The 19955-nt window shown below is 41.1% G+C and overlaps 1 protein-coding gene and 1 long non-coding RNA gene across 6 annotated transcripts; one reads left to right on the forward strand and one right to left on the reverse strand.

Moving 5' to 3' along the window:
* The first annotated feature begins 887 nt into the window (after positions 1-887).
* LOC147338273 (uncharacterized) lies at positions 888-5393 on the forward strand. The gene is made up of 5 exons (XM_086260447.1): positions 888-3671; positions 4278-4631; positions 4749-4886; positions 4967-5040; positions 5143-5393. The coding sequence occupies exons 1-5, from the start codon at positions 3350-3352 to the stop codon at positions 5239-5241; spliced, it is 987 nt and encodes a 328-aa protein (XP_086116573.1). The 5' UTR covers positions 888-3349; the 3' UTR covers positions 5242-5393.
* Positions 5394-6369: 976 nt separating this feature from the next.
* LOC147338274 (uncharacterized) lies at positions 6370-9255 on the reverse strand. 5 transcript variants are annotated; one of them, XR_015124555.1, is made up of 5 exons: positions 8965-9255; positions 8486-8521; positions 7968-8118; positions 7519-7606; positions 6370-6931 (listed from the first exon to the last, which is right to left on the reverse strand). It is a non-coding gene; the product is annotated as an uncharacterized LOC147338274 (long non-coding RNA). The 5 variants fall into 5 exon arrangements; XR_015124553.1 differs by having other exon boundaries at positions 7968-8521; XR_015124554.1 differs by having other exon boundaries at positions 7968-8040; positions 8486-9255.
* Positions 9256-19955: the final 10700 nt, after the last annotated feature.

Here is a 19955-nt window from a genome sequence, read left to right on the forward strand (position 1 = left end):
GTCACTGTGGTCTTGATACGGGTAAGTTATTCTCTGTAATGTGGTATTGATATTGTAACATTTTTACATATATTTTTTATTGTTTTCCATTTAAGCTTCACAAGCTTAACAACGGGAGAACTGAGAGACCTGACAAAGTTTCTGATTTAAACTCGGAAGGTTTGTTTCTTCATTTTTTCAGAATGCTCTGCCATTACACACAAGTTAAATATGACTTTATTTAAAATTGTACTTTTCCCTCGGGAGTATATATCTAGAGAGTCTATGATTGCTAAAATCTCCAAGAGGTTTATTTGTTGATATGGTTTAATATGATCACTGTGCATTTTAATAAAATAACAACAACAACAATATGAACAATATCCAGTCAATTTACAACTAAATTGAGTAAATGTTTGCCTTTACTCAGTCCTCATCTCAGATGCGACAAATTGTCTAAAATATTTTTTTTCACATTTTCTTCAACAGGGAGCCATGAGGACCCAGTTTGTGCTGCTGCTTTCTGCCACTGTACTCTGTGTAAATGCTAACATCACTGAGCGTTACCAGAAGTTTATAAATCAGCATATTTTTCAGCGGATGAGTGTTGACAGGTGTACCAGCGTGATAGCTAGTAGACGCATTAAAACTGCCGACAATGAGTGTAAGGAGACCAACACCTTTATCAGAGCTACCACGGGTCTAGTGAAACCCATTTGTGACCGTGCAGGAGAGCCATATGGTGAGATGACCAAAAGCACAAAACCTTTTGACATTGTTGTCTGTAAACTAAAAGGGGGAAGGCCAGGCCACTGTGAGTACCGTGGGAACGCTTACACCAGAAAAATTGCTATTAGATGTGAACAAGGCTTACCTGTGCACTTTGACAGAGACATTGTAAACTTTGAATAAATATTTGCTCTGCACTTCGGTGCTCAATAAAAATAGTTCCATAACCTAATAAACAATAAAGCTGCATGGTGTGTTGCATTAAAGCTGCTAAGTTGTGACTGTAATCTAACGTATCCTGACACAGCGTTATGTGATTATTGCGATTGATCCTTCACTTTTATCTTTTATCATATGTCAACAAAGAGGAGTTCTGGGAAGAAGGGCCATGTTTTAACCCAAAACAAAATCTTTTTAATCTCCTAAACCTTACCAGCCCTGAAAACAAAAGTTAAAAAGTGATTTTGAAAATAAATAAATCAGCAAATTAAAAAAAAAACTATATATATAGGCAAAAAAACACAAGGTGCCAATGGGATGCAAACAGCTAGGCCTCCAATGTCCTATTGTGGACTTTGACACAACACTACATAAAATTTAGGGGTGCACAAGACATCAAACTATATAGAGTCTGGGTTGTCTGGCTGTTGGGAATTTCTGAATTTTAATGTATAGTTACAATATGATGCACCTAGGACTTCACTTCTCTGGACAGAGATCTTGGATGTCGTTCCTGGGATCTGTTGGAGCCACTCTCCCGCTTTGGAGATCACTAATTTGGGTGCTTCATGGGGACAACCGTTGCCTTCACTCTCCACATTTGCTCTGGCTCCTCTCTCAGTCTTTTTGGTATCTCTCAACCATCTTTCTTCCTGATATTGGTTGGAACAACTACATCTATCACTATGGCCTTCTTTCTCTTCTTGTCCGCCACTGCGATGTCTGGTTAGAAAATAAGCTGTTTAAAATGTTTTTGTCTGCAGTAAAAATTTCCTCCATCCATCACTGGAAGTAAACATTAATTGATGATAATCCCAAAGAGTGTGATACAGCAAAGGATAATAATGCAAACAGTTTATTGCTAAATGATAACTGTCACGGTCCTGTGTCGGTGACCCAGTCTTTTGTGTCATTATATAAGTTTTTGACTTCACCATTGTTTATCACCGTTGGTGTTTTTGGGTTTCTGTTTTGTATTTCTAGCTCCCTAAGTTCTCTAGTATTTCTTGATTTCTAGTTCTTGGGTTTTGTTCCCATGCCCCTCGTGTTTAGTGTAGGTTAAGTTTTGTCTTTATGTTTATTTTCTTGTTCCCCAGTCAGTCATGTCTCATGTCACTCCTGTCCCTGTGCTTCACGTTCCCTTTGTTTAGCATCAGGTCCGTGCCTCTGTGCCTGTTGTGTGTTTCCTGTTTTATTTTGATAGATCCTGTCCTGTGTTCAGTGTTTTGAGTTTTGCTTTTCCCGTGTCTTGTTTCGTCTGAGTAGTCCCAGCTGTTCCCCATCCTCTCATTATCCTGCCGGTGTATTTTAGTCCTCAGTGTTCCCCTGCTCACCGTGGTGTCGTCACCATGGTGTGTTTTTCCTCTGTGTTTATGGTAATGTTCAGGCTCCCTCAGGTTTTGTTTTCTAGTTTCCTAGTTTGAGTTTTGTGTTTGCGTTTCTAGTTTACCTTTCTTGCATTTCAAGTTTTTCCCCAGCAATAAAGCTACTGCTTTTAGTTTATAATTCAGTCTCCAAATCCTGCATTTGGGTCCTACATCCTGCCTGCTGCACAGCAAAACATGACAATAATATAGAAAGAGAAAGGTCTGACTTCATATAAATCCTCACGTGTTTGGTTTAGTGCAAAATAAGTGGAACAACATTGTCTTTTGATATATCACACTGATATATCACTAACAGTATTTTCTCTAGGCTTTTTGCAGTTTGGAGAATTTGACTGAAACAGTATTGCAGCACAATCACAAAATGCTATTTTTACTCTGGACATACGATTGTCACAGAACCTGTTTTGTCAACCATACTTCGTGTTTTGGTGTGTTGGTCATGTTGTGTTTACTCTCAAAGACGTCATTTATCAATGCTCAAAAAGTATATCATAAATTATAATGTAAAATCTTAGATACAGTTTTGCACAATTGCCATTTTCTGGTAACCTTTTTCTGGCCCAATAGAGCATCTAAGCAAAAGCTGATGTCTTGGAGCTTTTCTCTTTATAACATGGCTGAAAATTTTGGACAGGAAATCTATTCTAGAATTTTATTTGTGACTCTTGTGATGACTGCTAGTGTCGTGTATGTTCATTGGAGACAATGAGATAATTTTAACTTAACATTTAACTTTACGGCCAACATTATTACAGACCAATCAGATTGTTTTAAAATGGTTACCTCCCATCTCATTGTCCCCTCCCATCTCATTGTCCCCTCCCATTTGATAAAACCACATTAAGATTAATCATCTTGCAGTGAAATCTAATTTTAACTGAGGTCTGAACCAGACAATGTTGATCATATTGTGCATAGCTCTTTTACTCACAGCTGGGCGTAAGTATGCATCTGTGTTCAGTTTTCTCTGTGTTTCAGTAATTGTTACCTTTTACACTTGGATGTAAAGGATTGTCTTTATTTTTTCAGGATGCATGGATGACCAAAGCTTTGTAACAAAAAATGTTCATCTTGGAGAAGATGTGACTCTGACGTGTAGTCGCCGGTCTAACTTGTCAGGATTACTTTTTTGGATGCGAGTTGTTGCTGGAAATCTGCCTGAAGTCTTAGGGGCGGCCTACACTTTTGATCAGGGCACTGTTAACAAAACTCCTCGTATTACAACAAAGCAGGAAACAGGAACATTTGTCTTCCATATAATTCAAACACAGCTCAATGACACTGCCTTCTATTACTGTGAAGAAGTGATTGAACTCAAAACGACAAAGTGGAATATTACTTTCCTAAGAGTCAAAGGTAAATGACACAATATTCTCCTTATTGATGCTCAACTTTGAATTTATTTTGATTTACACATTTATTAACTACCTCTCATTGTACGGTTTATGCCATAGCTGCCCTTAATTAACAGTACTTACTAGTTATTACTAGTTATTAGAAAAATGATTTTTCATGTTTCTCTGTTGAAAAATGCACCAGCATGCAGAAGCATGTTTATAATAAAATATCAATATTATACTTGAATTCTTAAAAGTACTGTTTTACAAAAAAGCTGAAAATATAGTAAAGTACTTTACTATATTTTATTAAGATACCAAATCTTATTTACTTGCATTCCTGAACAGAAGTCAGCTTAAATGAGTGTATAACAACATGAATTCAGTTTGCTGTTTGTCTAATAAATAACAATATAACTTTTGCCTTTAAACAAGTTTTTGGCTGATTGACACATTTTTCTGTTTTCTTGTTTTCATGATGGGTGGTAAAATACTTTTGTTAAGAATCATACATAAGTTTGAGGGACAGTTGGTGGCATAAGTTTAGCTTTATTCATGACTGTGAAAAATAACAATTCTTGCAGTGGTTTTAAATGAATTGTACATACTTTGTTTTATTTTCCAGGACCAGAACCTGACATCCCCGTTGTCATTCAAGAGCTGCCATCAGCTCCGATATATCAAGGAGACTCAGTGACTCTACAGTGTTCGGTCCTCTCTGACCTGCAGAAGAATACATGTCCAGAGGATGTGTACTGGTTCAGAGCAGGAATGGATGAAACACATCCCAGTGTGATTTACGTTTATAGAAGCAGTGGTGATGAATGTGAGAGGCAGTCTGATGTTCATTCTCCTCGAAAATGTGTCTACAAGTTCTCAAAGAACAATATCAGCTCTTCTGATTCTGGAAACTACTATTGTGCTGTGGCAACATGTGGACATATCATTTTTGGGAATGGAGCAAAATTGAATATTGAAGGTAACAACCTTTATGTAATATATACATCTTCAGATTATTTCTAGTTTTCAGGAGGCACATTTAAGGAAATGTTTTCATAGCGATTAACCTTTCGTGTTTGATCCTTTTGTTTTTCAGACAACATTAGGTCATTTGGTGATTCTCGGGTGGTCAACACAGTTGTGTTTCTTTTGTGTGCTGCTTTGGCAATAAGTTTGATGGTTATAGCCTTACTGAGTTATGTAATCAAGAACAAGAAATATAATTGTTCGAATGGTAATCTGTTTTCCTTTATACTTATTTATACTTAATTTGCAGTATATTCTGAATTTCAGTAAATGTTATTTTTATTTTAGGTTCCTTTAATTCAGGTGCTGCAGCAGTGCAACTGACTTATACCATGACCACTAGTAATCAACTAAATCAGAAGGTAAGTTATTTTAAACATACATACATACATTTTAACACTACTGTTATTCCTTTTATATATTTGTCATCTCACAGTTTTTGTGAAATATATTATTTTTTTCAGATATCACAGGATACAGGGCTTCATACTGTGGTTGTGTTCAGGTTGACTAAGACAGCTATGATGATGGAAAGAGATATACAAGTACAGCGTAATGACTAAACCTGTATGGTGCTTGGGACCTATGGTGGATTTGGCCCCAGATGTCAGCCTAATGTGTACCTTAATCAAGCCATGTAATAATAACATGTGCTGGATAATAACAGTGCAAAAGTAAGATGATGAACTCTGTTCAGACAGCGCTTTTCTAGTCTCCCGTACACTGAAAAAAATATGTTGTTGGATTTACTTAATTCAATGGTGGACATTTGTTGCACACAGATGTTTTGCTTTGGCAGCAACTTAAACAATTGAGTTAAATTAACACAATTTATTCATGTTCAATAAACCTGTGCAATTTGTGTTGATAAAATGTGACTTAAACATGTTTTGATGAAGTAATTTGAGCTCTTGAAATATTTTAATCCTTCACAATTTTCTCACTTTATCCCAACACCATTCAATAACTTTTACCCAATACTACTTGGTCACTTAAATGCTACATGTTATCTTCAAATTACATTTTGCTATTATATTCTAGCATCAAATACACAATTTTCAAATGGAGGCCTTATAACAGATTGTATTGTTCTCTTCCAAGATGGTTGCTGGCATCCACCAGTAACCTTTCAAAACAAAATGTCTAATTTCACTGCATTGACAGTAGGTAAAGAATTAAACTGACATTACTCCTCCACTGAATCTACATAAATCAACAGTTAAATAATGTCAGTTCTTCCGTGTTCTCTGGAATCAATCACAGCAAAGAAATTAGACTGTTTCTTTTGAAAAATGTTGGGAAAGAACAAATCAAAACATTCTATTTAAGGCCTCTGACGTCAAGATTCAGTTAAACAACAATTATAACTAAACAATTTGAGGTAATGTTAGTTTCCATTAACATTAAATTAGGTTACTGAATTGGCAAACACCTTCCTATTAACATTACCCATTTTACCCCAATAACTAAAGAAATTAGCACCTGCAGGTCAAAACCTTTATTCAAGAGATGCAAAAATAACATTGATACAGTGACTGTCAAAAAATACAGCACTGATCATACTGTGACATCTTGGTTCAAAACAGCACACTTAGAAATATTCAACGTTCTTTACTTCAAATGAATGAAACTGAAAATACCATTTCACACGACCCATATGGGATATTTAGACTGTATAACTAACTGTTCATGCTACATCTCTTCACTAGTAAAAGAAAGAAAAAATACAAAGAGAAATTTAAAAATGCTGCCAAAATGCTGTACAGAGCAAAAGGAAAAACAAACAACAACAACAAAAACGGCTCGTCCTCATGGCAGTTGCAGAGTTTATAAAAATAAACCCTGCGATCCGTTTCTGGAATTGAGCTTCAAAATGCAGCAGAACAAGTGTGAGATTTAAATGTCCTCTCACCTAGAGCTGATCAGCTTGCATGCATAACAGTGAGCTTTCCTTGCAGGAGCAGTTTTGTCTCAGTTGTGAGCTTTTCTTGAGAGCTGAGTTGCATCCAACTCCATTACCACCCTTTGAATCACCTCAAAAGTGTAGCAGAGTTGTGATGGGTAACTCATATTGAAGGAATAAAAAAGGTCCAAACAGCATGGCTACTGCAAAGGTCACGTTATCCAGATCTTGAAGAACTACTATACCCTCGATGATGATGCCAACATCAGAAAAGTCATTGCCTGGTGCATCCTCTGGAGACAGATGTTCATTGTGGTTTTCTCAATCTGTGCAGTGGCCTCAGTCAAGTCCTGGTTAAACACAAAACATTTCTTTAAGATTCCTTTTTAAACTCATCTCTTTTGAATCTACCAGTTCTAATGTTAGAGTAATTTAAACCAATGCAAGCAACATAGTAAATAGCTATAGCCAAAGAGTTGCCTGCCATGCTGCCATTCATGGTCTAACAGAGTTTCTAAGACAGAGTGAAAAACATAATAATTTCAAATGCTTTACATTAGTTTTTGTTAGAAAGACACCGGCCCATCAGAAATCCAGGTTTTGTCACTCAGAAGATGTTAGAATTTAGACTTTCAGCCCCACAATTTGGTTAGCTGTTGGTCTTTTTTTTTTTTCAAACAAAAGCTAATGTAAATACTGGTGGGATTTTCCTTTGTTCACTAGAATGACAAATTTAAAGTTTTTTCACACTGATGTGACCCCTAATATAGGGGGGTGGGGCCTCAAGGGGGGGCGGCCGAGTTCACTACCAGGCCTCATGTGAACTTCAAATTATTAAAGAGGACTACTGGTCCTAACTGGTCCAATGAGGATCAAGTGGATAACTAAATGCATTTTTAAATGTTGCAAAGCCACAATCTACTCATAAAACACTCACCATGAACTCCTGCACCAAGATGTTGCAATTGTCTTTCACACGGATGCGGAGCACTTTGATGAGACTCCCTTCGAGCATTAACGTCATCCTAAAGTATTATAACAAAGAAAACAGAGATTTGTGAACTTTTCAGTAGCACAGAAGAAAATGATCCCAGACAAAAACTTAAACCAGTCAACATGCAACACCAGCATCTACAAAGAAATATCAAAAGTTTCTGTTTGACATCAACTTTATGGATATATAGTTTCCAGAACATTTATTTTTTTAAAAAGATAAATTTTTCTCAGTGGGCCAGTAAATGCATAACGAAAATTATGGCATCCTTTCGGTGGAATCAGTACTCACGGGTAATAGTTGACTGTTTCAATGGATGCAGCATAAAAATCTTTTACTGACCTAATGCAATACATATACACTTTGTAGTTAAAGAATTTTAAAGTTCTTACTGTCATCATGGCAGCTACATCCTTTAGCTTTGTGCACTGTTCCCCCGATCACTTTGCAAACACTTTCAGCAGACTGTCAGAGAGAAACTCAGCTCCGTCAGAAACCTTGACTGTATGCATGGTTGGGATGCACTGGAATGCTGCATTTTATCTGAAATGACATAAAATTATTTTGAAATAACAGCAGGCACTGTGCTTGGTTAATCAGTAATGTTTTGTTGAATAAAAACTGTGTTTCCAGATCTTATGGGATTAAAAAAATCCAAAGATGTTTGTTTCTGATTTGCAACCCAAGAACCCACAAGTTACAACCTCATTTTAGTTCAAGTGTGCATTAATGCGAGTCCAGTAATCACCTTTCTGACAATACATACAGGTTAAACCTATGGCAGATTTTGGATTTCTCAGTTGTATTAATAGGGTGGTCTATTTGAGTATGCATGCACCTAATAATTATAAAAAACCTATTATAATTAAGTTACAGAAACCTTAAGCGAAAATAGAATATACTTTCTTACCATAACACCTTGAACCCACAATCCATCAGCTGACTCCTGGTGAAATGCAGAATAGAGGTCATCTCTCAATGTGCAGCAAAAAAAAACAAAAACAAAAGGACAGCAGGTGAGGGCAGGAGGGGTAGGGATGTAAGCTAGCATAATGCCGCTGATGATATTAGCTAAAGCTGTTCAATGTCCAAAATCTCACTAACACCACGGTGCAGTAAATACACAATGTAACTGAAGAGTCAGTTGGCAAATCTATTCACACAGAAAACCAAATTATGTTGTGAGTGCCTCGTAATTAGGTTTAATGTGATATTACGGCTCTTGTGCCAAAGACAAATTCAAATGAAAAAGCGCCAATTCTTTGACAACAGATAAAACAGCAAATAAGCTAACGGCTCTTTTTTAGCATGTTACATGGCGACACTCTAGACGTTTAACTACATTTGGCTGAAATATGGTAAACATTAATTCAAAAAATCAAGACATACCAAAAAACGTAGAGTTGGCTGCTCGACTTGACTGAGATGGATGCATTTTTTAAACCACGATCCAAAGCCCGCAAGATGAAATCACGCGTGGTTTCACGAGATTTAACATTGCTATCTTATTGACTTACTTCACCTGAACATGATATGAACAATTTAATACACCCTTTCTGCATATCATGTAGTTTTTACACTATATAGTTACATTTATCTTTAAAACATGAGGCAATTGCGTTAAATACATGCAAGATGCTTACATAAATCCAAGAGATGGCCAGTCCCTTTTTTTCAGTGTATTACTCAAAGTGCTCTTTACAGCATGCCACATTCACCCAATCATACACACACTTTCTCTAAACTGAGTGCTTCCTAACTACATTCATACAAATTCACACTCTTGACATGCAGACTAAAGGGTTCAGGGAACGAACCACTAATCTTACCCTCAGCAGGTGACCTGCTCTACCTCCTGAGCTACAGACACCTGGTGGTGAACATGAGTAAACCTTTCACTAGGTTTTGGATAAAGCGTGCACTCGCAAACTTGTCAAACCTGCATTTGAAATGTTGGCTACCACAGCAGTATAGTATTGCAACGTGGCATTTGGGTCTTCTAACTAAAATTGCCATTGCCAGACCTGGCCAACATCTGGTTGGCATACACCCTGCCATGACACCAGTCAGTCACAAGTGCCAGCTTGATGCCAGATCCGGGCCAGACCTGTTTTCCATGAGCCTGGGCCACATAAACCAAACCATAATTGGGCTAGATGTGGCATACTATCACATAAACAGTGGCACGTACGCCAGGCCTGGCCCATATCTGGATGACATACCACTTACTATGCAGGAAGTCAGCCAGCAATGCCGGCTTGGCACCAGATCCGGGCCAGACCTGTCTGCTATGTGGGGTAGCATCAGTGTGTCTAGTGCCTTCGATGCTTACCTCCCCCATGATGTGGACATCGGGTCAGCTGGCGGCGCAGTCGAAAGATTGCAGCAGTCCCAGATCAGATGTACATACTGTGTTTATTGTGTTATGATATCCCCTACCCAACCCTGTGGCTTGTCATGTCTTTCACAATGTTGTGCTGTGGCCATTCATGTGCTTTTTTGTGCAGAGGAGGTTTTTTGTTTCCTGTTCTCATGCTGTCCTACCATGAAAGCACAGCATGAGTGGGGGTCTCTTTTTTTCCTCTTGTACCCTCCCGTTGTTGTGTACATTTCAGTGTTCTTTTCTGTAACGCTACCGATCTCCGACTTGTAACCCCATGTGATGTCTGTGTTATGTGTGTGTAAGGTCGGGGGGGGGGGGGGGGGGGGGTTCCTTTTTCACTGCAGGGCAACCTGCTTGTGACAAATAAAGCTTTGATTGATTGACTGATGATCCTCAACTGCGATTTCCATATCTATGCGTAAATAAAAAATGTGGACATTAATCAGTTATAGAATCATTTTTTGCTTCATTGTAATAGTTGTTTGTAAATGTAAAAAGTAAATTTTATAGCTGATAACAAAGTTCTTGGCAATGATGACCATGTTGGTGTGTTTGCTGTGCATTCCGTTGTCACTCAAGACTCTTGCTTTCAGATCTTATGCAAATCTTTGACATATGATCTCCCACGTAGCCACATTGCATATGTAGGCTGTTGCAAGTACAGGCAGAAAAACCAGGGCTGGGACCCGGACCGGGCCTCGGGGGCTTAGGTCCTGGTTGGTGTGTTGCCGGGGTTGTGGGCGGGTGGGTGCATGGGGGCCCAGCCCTGGAGCAGGGTGCCGCCGGTGCGTCGAGCCACCTGGGGGGCTCTTCAACTGGTGGGGGAGATTGTCACATCTTGCAGGAGCTTTCCTCTCCTCAGGAGCTCCCTCTGCAGGAGGGGGAGATACAGGAGAGGTGGAGGAAGATCTCAGCCTGGGTGTTTATTGTCTTATGTAGTCTGGAAGATGAGTGGATGGTGGGGTGGGTGCAGTTTTCTCTGTGGTGGGGTTGGGTGGACTGTCCCGGGCTCTGTGGGGCCGGGCGGCGCTGCTGCACTGGGCCCGGTCTGGATGGGCCTGGGCCCCCTTTCCCTGGCGGGTCGCGGAGTATGGGGGTGCCTACTGGGGTCAGCGGGGGAGCTGGCCCCAGGGAGGGGTCACTTGCCCCTCCCTTCCTTCCCTCCCCATCTCCAGCTGCCTCCCTCTTCCCGCTCCACCACAACCACCCACACATGCAGGGCCTTGGAGTAGAGGTATGTCACCAGGGTGCAGAGGGGGCTACCCCCCCCCCCCCCCCCCCGTCCCCTTCTGGCTGCCTCTGCCTCAATTTTATCCCACAACTTAGACATTCACATTACTCACACTCTCATTACACATACATATAGGATCTTGGGGGTGGGCACGATACACGGAGTCCAAAGTACCATCAGGGTGTACACCCCACCCCTGGCATCGTTGCCCACCTCTCAATTTTAAATACACGTAGACATTGAGGGCTAGCAGGAGGGACCATGCGCTTACCTGCTGCTCTCTGGCAGGTAGCTCCAAGCCCTCCTGGGTTTTAAATGCACCTTAGAACACACATGCATCAACATTACAATGAGCGGGTGGAGGGAGGTTTGGAGTCTTCTCTCACCCCCGTTCTCTGCGACCTGCTGGAGCAGGGGGGCTAGGACTAGGAGGAGGAGTTGGCCGTCCGACTGCGGTCTGGAGTGTGGAGCCTTCCTGCTGCTGCGGAGTCGGGGCGGTCTGCCTCCCCCCACCGCAGGGAAAAGGGAAACACCACCTGGGTCTGGGTGCAGTTCCCCCCTCCAGGGGCGGGGGCACCTAGACCCGGTTTGTAGAGTACGCTTGGGGAGTGTGATCGTGTGTACAACGTCTCTTTATGTCTGTCTCCACGTTGGTTGAGTGTGGAGTAAGTGTATATGAGAGCATGAGGGTGGGAATGGATGTTTGTATCTGTGTGGGCCTGTATGTCTGTGTCTATATGTCAGGTTGGGTGTCAGGCGCCACCTCTCTGGGGACATCTCAGGCCCTCCAAGGTTTGGAGGCCTATCTCCCCCTACCACCACTTCCCCTGCCAGTGGCGGACCCCCTCAGACATCGGTGCGTTGGTGGTTCTTTGTGTCCGGGGATGGGCGTCCAGGTACACACCGGCTCACTCCTTGGCGGCCGCTTATCGGGGCCTGGAGCCTGGGGCTCGCTCGGGCCACTTCGGAGGTGGGGTGCCCCCGGCCTCTCGGCCTGGGGCTCGGTCACTCAGGCGCAGCTGGCTGCCGGCGGAGCTCACGGGCGCGTCACTGCAACTCCCCCTGGCTTCTGCTCCGCGGCTGCTGAGTGAGCCCTCATCTGGGACTCTCCTCAGCTCTTTCTGGGACAGTGGCGCAGCTGCCCCTCTGTTGGTCTTCCTTGGTCTCTTGTGTTCTGGGGGCCTCTGGATGTCTGGAGTTTTGATCTCATCCACACCTGCTTCATGCCCTGGAGGACGGGGCTGTGGCCCCCCCACACCCTCTAGCAGATTATTACATGAAGGAACCTTTTAAAAAAACAAAAAACAAGCGCGTCCATGCTCACAGGTGTACACACGGGTGATCACACCCACAAACTACACCCTTTTTGGCTCCTACCTCAAAGCACACTGTGTTCTGTTGATCTTATGTGCTGCACAATAATGTTTAACATTTAGTATTTACTGTCATATTCCCATATATCATTGTGATGTTGTTTATTCTATTACTCTTGTTCTCTTCTGCTTGCTTTCTTTTTTCTTTCTCAGCAGGTGACCCAGGTGATTGATATATGCATTTCTTTTTCTCTGCCCGTTCTGTTGGTTTTTGTCTTTTGCCCTTCTCCCCCGTCCCTCTTCTCAGCTGTTTCTCTTTCCCTCTTTCTTTCTCCCCTTCTTTCCCCCAGTCAAGTCTGTCCCGTATTCAGTAAGTGAAAATAAAATAAACAATAAAAGGTGAATCAAATGGACCATTATGGCAAGGCTGGGATGGTCAGTTTGGTAAAGTAAATCCGTTGGGCATCTTTCTTTGCCTTTAGACAACAATTCTGATGCAAAAGAGCCAAACGGGACAGGCCAAAAGAAAAAAAAAAAAAAAAAAAAAAAAAAATATCTATGTAATGAAAGGCATTTTGTTGGATTTCTAAATAATAACAACTATTTTACTAATATTAGCATTTTGATAATAATAATAATAATAATAATAATGATAATAATTATTATTATTTTAATGACAGTGTTGACAGGTGGCTACACTTCTCCACCTCTTCTACCTGTCACCATTGTCCACAGTGATAAGCTGTTGCTAACCACATGGTCTTGTGAGAGTTGAAAGGATTATTATTTCTCATTAAATTGTAACTAGAAGGAGCTGACCCCATAGAGAAGAACACCAACAGGGACATGTAGAGAGGCAGAGTGAGGCTTGGTTCAGTAATGAGCACATCTCGTCCCATACAAAAACTTATTAAACGTGTAGTGGTCAAGAAAGTCACAATGGGACTAGGACAAGATCACATACAGCACAAGACCACCAAACAACCTTAATAATGCAGAAGCTGGCTTTGTGCTGCTGTTGAAGTTGTCAATCTTCAGCGCAAGTAGCCATGTTTGTCTAATCCAGCAAGAGGTTTCTCCACTCCAAGGCATATTAATGAGATTTTCACATCTCGTCTCCTCTTCAGGGAGGAGAGCTAAAGAACTGGAGTAAACCCTTTCAAATTAACACGTACAGTCCCAAGCCTTTTCGCAGCACTTGTTCTCTAGTGACTGACCATTAAAACAAATTTTAAAAGAAAAGAAAATAAGAAAAAAATAATTAAATTAAAGCATTAAGCAAAGAGAAAAAAAAGAAAAAAAAAAAAGAAGAAAAACCAGGGCAGCTTCATCGTATTTTGCCCAGAGCCCTGGTTCTCCTACTATCAATTACCACTCTGTTCTGTATTATCTGGGATTCAGCTGGTATACTGACAGAACAGGAACTCATATGATTTTTAACACCATAGGAGCAGTGTGAAAAGATAATTATGCCCCCTGTCAGAGGTATCTCAGTGGAAGTGTTATCCATGGCAAAGCATTCACAATATAATAAAAAACATAATGGCCAGGTCTCAATGTTGGAAACAGCTCTCTGCCACATAAATGTTTTTGTGACTGTTGGTTATGTAATGTGAAAAATTGGTGATGGGTTTTTAAAAAATACAATATGCTGGAAGCAGTCAACTTAAGTTACAAATGTTTAATTTTCTGCTTTATTGTATTCAAATAAAATAAATAATATTTTTCATTATTGTTGAGTATCTGTAGCTTGTTAGCTCACTGTAAAAATAGCATTGCATTTACTGGGGAGCCTTACTTTCAAAGCTACTTTTCTAATTATACAACTCAATAAAGACGGCAAAGTTAATTTTAATGCTGACTTTCAGAAGTAATAACGGCTATCCTCATGGCGTTTGTCAGATGCATGGTGAGAAACTACAACATCAACCAAAGGCTCCCGTAACTGATCATTTTAGCTGAACTGTCTGGAAATGACAGAAGTGCTTGTCATCCAGTATGTTGAAAGCTGCCCCAAGTTAAAAAAGATCATTTTGTCAGAATCAATTAGAATTGTGCTTTAAAAGTGCTTTACAAACCCAAACATTTCAGTTACCAGTCAGATTTTCCTCATTTCAGTGCACCTAGCCAAACAATGAGGAACCACTCACTGGGAGAGTGAAATTGAAAGCAATACATTTTTTTTACAATCATTTATTTATTTAGAAGGTTACTAAGAATAACAATAAGTAACCACAATAAGTGGTCAGAGGGCCCGGTGGCGCCAGTGTCCGGCAGCCTCGCCTCTGTCAGTGCGCCCCAGGGTGGCTGTGGCTACAATGTAGCTTGCCATCACCAGTGTGTGAATGTGTGTGTGAATGGGTGGATGACTGGATATGTAAAGCGCTTTGGGGTCCTTAGGGACTAGTAAAGCGCTATACAAATACAGGCCATTTACCATTTACCATTTACCAAAAATACATTTAATTTTCAGTTAAATTAAATTTTCTTTATATAGTGCCACACAAGACAGCCATTTTTAGGTGTTTTATATTGTAAGGAAAAATCCTACAATAGTAAAGAAAAAAGCAACAATCAAACAACCCCTATAAGCAGGCACTTGGTAACAGTAGCAAAGAAAAACGTTTTAAGAGGAAGAAACCTCCAGATGGACCATCATCTGTTCAATACACGCCCCTGCAGCAGAGGGGGAGGAAGAGGAGTAAGGAAAGTAGCTGAAGTTAAGGTGGCAGTGACAACAATGAGCCCAAGATTTTTGCGAGGAGCAGCAGGAAGAGGGCAGTGACGGTGAGGTTTGAAGGAGGGAACAAAAAAGACAGCCGGAGCCGCAGGGCCTCCCCAGCACAGCAGCAGAGATTCAGAGAGATTTGTGAAATGGTCACTGCTTCTCACTGGTCCTCTTGAAGCCTTCTCTCCTGGTCTCAGTCTGCACCTGCACCTCAGTCTCTCCTTCCATACCACTGACGTCCCAGTGCGTGCAATTTAAAAATGAAAACTATGTGGCAAAACCCCTCTTTTGCCACATGGTCATTGCCGTGCATCTTGATACAAAAATATCAAACTTCTAAGTGTCACAGGAACCTATATACAGAAAGGCACAGTGAAATGTAAGTGTTCAGTAGCCCTGGTGGAGCAAAAACAAAAATAAATACATTCATATTTTGCACAATTTAGCAACATGACAATAAAAAGCATTAAAAAGATCATTTACAATAGTGCAGTCAAACTTCTAAGTGTCACGGTAAATTTTAGACAGAAAGGAACAGTCAAATATTATTTTTCAGTAGCAGTGGTGGAGGTGTGATAGGCCCTGTGACAGTTCCTGTCCACAATAACGCACCAAGCCACTTTGCATGCCTCATACTTGAAGGGTGTGCACTTCCCACACAGCTTTCACTTCTTGTGCCCCTTTGTGGCTTTGTTTTGACCAGGTACCACTTCAACAATGGCAACTGGGGCTTGTTGGTAGCTCCAGTGGGCTGGTTGTGGGGACAACCCAAACAGAGCTCAACGATCAACTGCTTCTGGAAATCGTTGTGTGTCATTGACTGCTGCTCCAGTCTGCCACAGAGCTCCTTGTGACAGAAATGTCTATAAAGCGATGCAGCACTGTCACATACCACTTCCTGCTGTTTCTACATGAAGAATAGGAGCCAATCAGCTGGTCTGACAGGTTAACTCCTTCTATAAAGCGGTTGTAGTCCTTTACAGCTGGTGGCACTGGCACCTTAACCCTTCAACCTTGCACATCCTTTTCACAGTTTCCCCCGAAAAAGCACTGTGCTGAGCTGAGCACACACTCACCTACCTTGGGTCCATCCACTTGATAAAAAAGAGAGGGCCCTCACTGATCCATCTGATTGTCCCTCGTGAAGATTTTTTTGTCCGGGCATTAACTTTGTGATCTTCTGTGATCAGCAGGAGGTCACACAAACGGCTTCCCATGACACAAACATGTACACACACACACACACACACACACACACACACACACACACACACACACACACACACACGTTCTTGCATATGCATACACATACACACAGGTGCTTACACGTGCACACACATACACACATAGTGCCTTGTCTTTTAGAACCATAGGGGGCGATGACGGAAGTGACGGACAGGACGGAAGTGACGGACAAGGTAAGCAACCCATGTTGTAGGTGACGTCAGACGCCGGAGATTTTGGCGGAGAAAAAGCAAATGGTAGCATAGAGTTTAACAAAGGTTTTTCAAGCTTCAGTATTACCAAATATACTAATCAATTGTCATATAACTAACAACATCTGTTTTATCATCTCTAACACCCTGGAGGACAACGGGGAGAGTTTAGACGCTCTCCAAGATTACATCGACCGCTGTTTTCAAGATTTAGTAATGAAGAAGGCCCAGAGTGCATCTTCCCCGGCCAAAATTGAGACACCGTCATCGAAGAGATGTCGCCCGGCAGACTCCCCCGGTACAACATCGCCTGCCGGCAAAGACATCGCAGAAATCCTGGAGTCAATCGACAAGCGATTGTCCAGTTTCGATGCGAGGCTGTCCCTGGTGGAGATTTTACACCGGGAATTTAAATCTCTGAGAGAATCCCTGGAATTCAGCCAGCAGCAGGTGGAAATGCTTGCCGCTGAAAATGCCACGCTACGGGAGTCGGTCAAATCTCTCACCGATAACGTGACCCAGCTAAACATTGAAAATAAAAAAATAAAAGAGTCCGTTATCGATCTACAAGCCCGTAGCATGAGAGATAATCTTGTGTTTTCTGGTATTCCAGAAACTGCCGGAGAGGACGCAGAGGCAACGGTGAAAAGCTTCATTAAAATCCACCTGAAGCTGCCGGAGGACACCGTAAAGAACATCAACTTCGATAGAGTACATCGCTTGGGGGGCGCGCGGTCGCGGACCGGGAGACCACGGCCTATTGTGGCCAAGTTCGGTCAATTCAAACAGAAGGAACAGGTGAAGAGTCGCGGCAGAGAGCTGAAAGGAACGGACTTCAGCGTGAACGACCAGTTCCCCAAAGAGATCCTGGAACGACGCAAGGTCCTGTTCCCAGTTCGACGTAGCTTCATCCAGAAAGGCTCCCGTGCTGTCATCGCCGTGGACCGGCTCTACGTGGACGGACAGCTTTACCGCGACCTCGGCACCACACCGTGGTTATATTAACTGCACTCCAGATAAGAACCCGCTACACTCTTTTCTTATTCATTCACACTCTCTCCTTTAACATGAGTTTAAGCTAGTAATATCAATATGATGTCATAGCAGATATAACACCGTCACCCTCCGTCATTGCTTTAATTGGAATGTTTCCGTTTCGTTTCTTTTTTGTTGTTGTTGCTCACAGTTCATGTGGTTTCTTTCTTTCTCTTGTCTTTCACTGCTGTGGTCACCTACTTCCCCACTCACCTACAAACAACACCCTTTATTTCTCCATATTTTCACACCACGATCACGCAAACACATCAGCTCAACGGCAGCACATTCACAACAGCCTCACAGCACGCACAGACTTGAAGGACACATAAGCAAGCCACGCTTGTTCATATTAGTGAATATTCACACACATAGTCAGACTTATGGAGTCTCTCACCACACTTCTTTTTCTCTTTCTATTTACAAACAAGGGATGTTTCCACATTCTCTCCACCTGTCTAAACGAAACACCCAGCATACATCATTAGACACACACGCACAATTATGGGCATGCTGAGGTTTGTCACATGGAATGTAAATGGAGCTGGCACCAGAGGAAAGAGGTTAAAGATATTTAACCAGCTTAAAAAACTACAGGCAGATGTTGTTTTATTACAAGAAACTCATAAACCTGTCACAGGTTTAAACGAACTTAAAACACCTGAGTTTCCTAACGTGTTTGCAGCCGGTTATAATTCTAGACAACGGGGAGTAGCAATTTTAATACATAAAAATGTTAATTTTACAGTACTCGATACAGTTATAGATCCAGAGGGTAGATTTCTAATTATTAAACTATCAATATTGAACAAAAAACTATGTATTGTAAGTATATACGGTCCAAATGTTGATGAACCCTCATTCTTCCACGGATTTTTTAGTGCACTCTCTGAACACCTTGATTGCACACTCATTCTTGGCGGTGACCTCAACCTTGGACTAAATGAAGACATGGATAGGCTCAACACAACAGGAACTCAGCGCAATTGGCAGTCCACAAATATAATCAAACAGTATATGAGCGACTTTGGTCTTTGCGATGCATGGCGCTCTCTTCACCCCACCAGTAAGGAATATACTTTTTTCTCGCATGTTCATCACTCTTACTCTCGTCTGGATTATTTTTTGGTCAGCAGCTCACTGCTGTGTGACATTTCAGACACTGAGATTCATCCTATAGCTGTCAGCGATCATGCTCCTGTATCTTTAACACTAATGCACAAGAATAACACCACGCCAAGAAAAAACTGGAGATTTAATATATCACTACTTAAAGATGAAGACTTTATTAAATATTTTAAAAAGGAATGGACTTCATATTTAGACTTTAATGACACTCCCGGAATATCTGCTTCTGTTCTATGGGAAGCAGGGAAAGCTGTGATGAGAGGTAAAATAATTTCTTTCTCATCACACAAAAAGAAAGAAGAAAACAAAAATATTCAGGAATTAGAAAAAAACATCAAATCACTAGAAGAAGCCTACGCGTGCAACCAAGATCAGGAAACATTGAACAAAATATGCAAAACAAAACTAGAATTAAATGAAATTATTAATAAAAAAACACAATTCCTTATACAAAGACTTCGCTTGCAGAATTTTGAACACAGTAACAAATCAGGTCGATTTCTAGCTAACCAGCTAAAAATAAATAAAGAAAAAACAACTATATGTGCTGCTAAAGATTTATCGGGGAACACAATATATGATCCTGGAAGAATAAACAACATTTTTAGGGATTTCTATGAAACTTTATACTCACCACAAATAAACCCATCTAAAAATGAAATTGATTTGTTTCTTGACAACGTAACTCTTCCAAAATTACTAGACAGTCAAGCAATGGAACTGGATTCGCCACTGACGCCAAGTGAACTCCAGGAAGCCCTGATAAGTATGCCCAATAATAAGGCTCCAGGTCCAGACGGCTTCCCTGCAGAATTCTACAAAGAATTCTGGACAATTTTGGCACCAGTATTCCACAGCATGTTGCAGGAAATCGAGGAAAAGGGCAGACTACCACCAAATATGAATTCTGCCAACATTAGTCTCCTGCTAAAACCAGGCAAAGACCCTTTATTTCCCTCAAGCTATCGTCCAATTTCTCTTTTAAATGTAGACCTTAAAATAATCTGCAAAGCTCTCTCAAAGAGATTAGAGAAAATGACCCCCCTCTTAATTCATCCTGACCAAACTGGTTTCATAAAAGGTCGGCACTCCTCAACAAACACTCGTAGATTACTTAATTTAATAG

The sequence above is a fragment of the Aulonocara sp. 'chitande type north' Nkhata Bay genome, linkage group LG2 (assembly GCF_057382095.1).
Source record: "Aulonocara sp. 'chitande type north' Nkhata Bay isolate Kocher_YH1m ecotype deep benthic linkage group LG2, A_spYH_male_GT1.1, whole genome shotgun sequence".
NCBI lineage: Eukaryota > Metazoa > Chordata > Actinopteri > Cichliformes > Cichlidae > Aulonocara > Aulonocara sp. 'chitande type north' Nkhata Bay.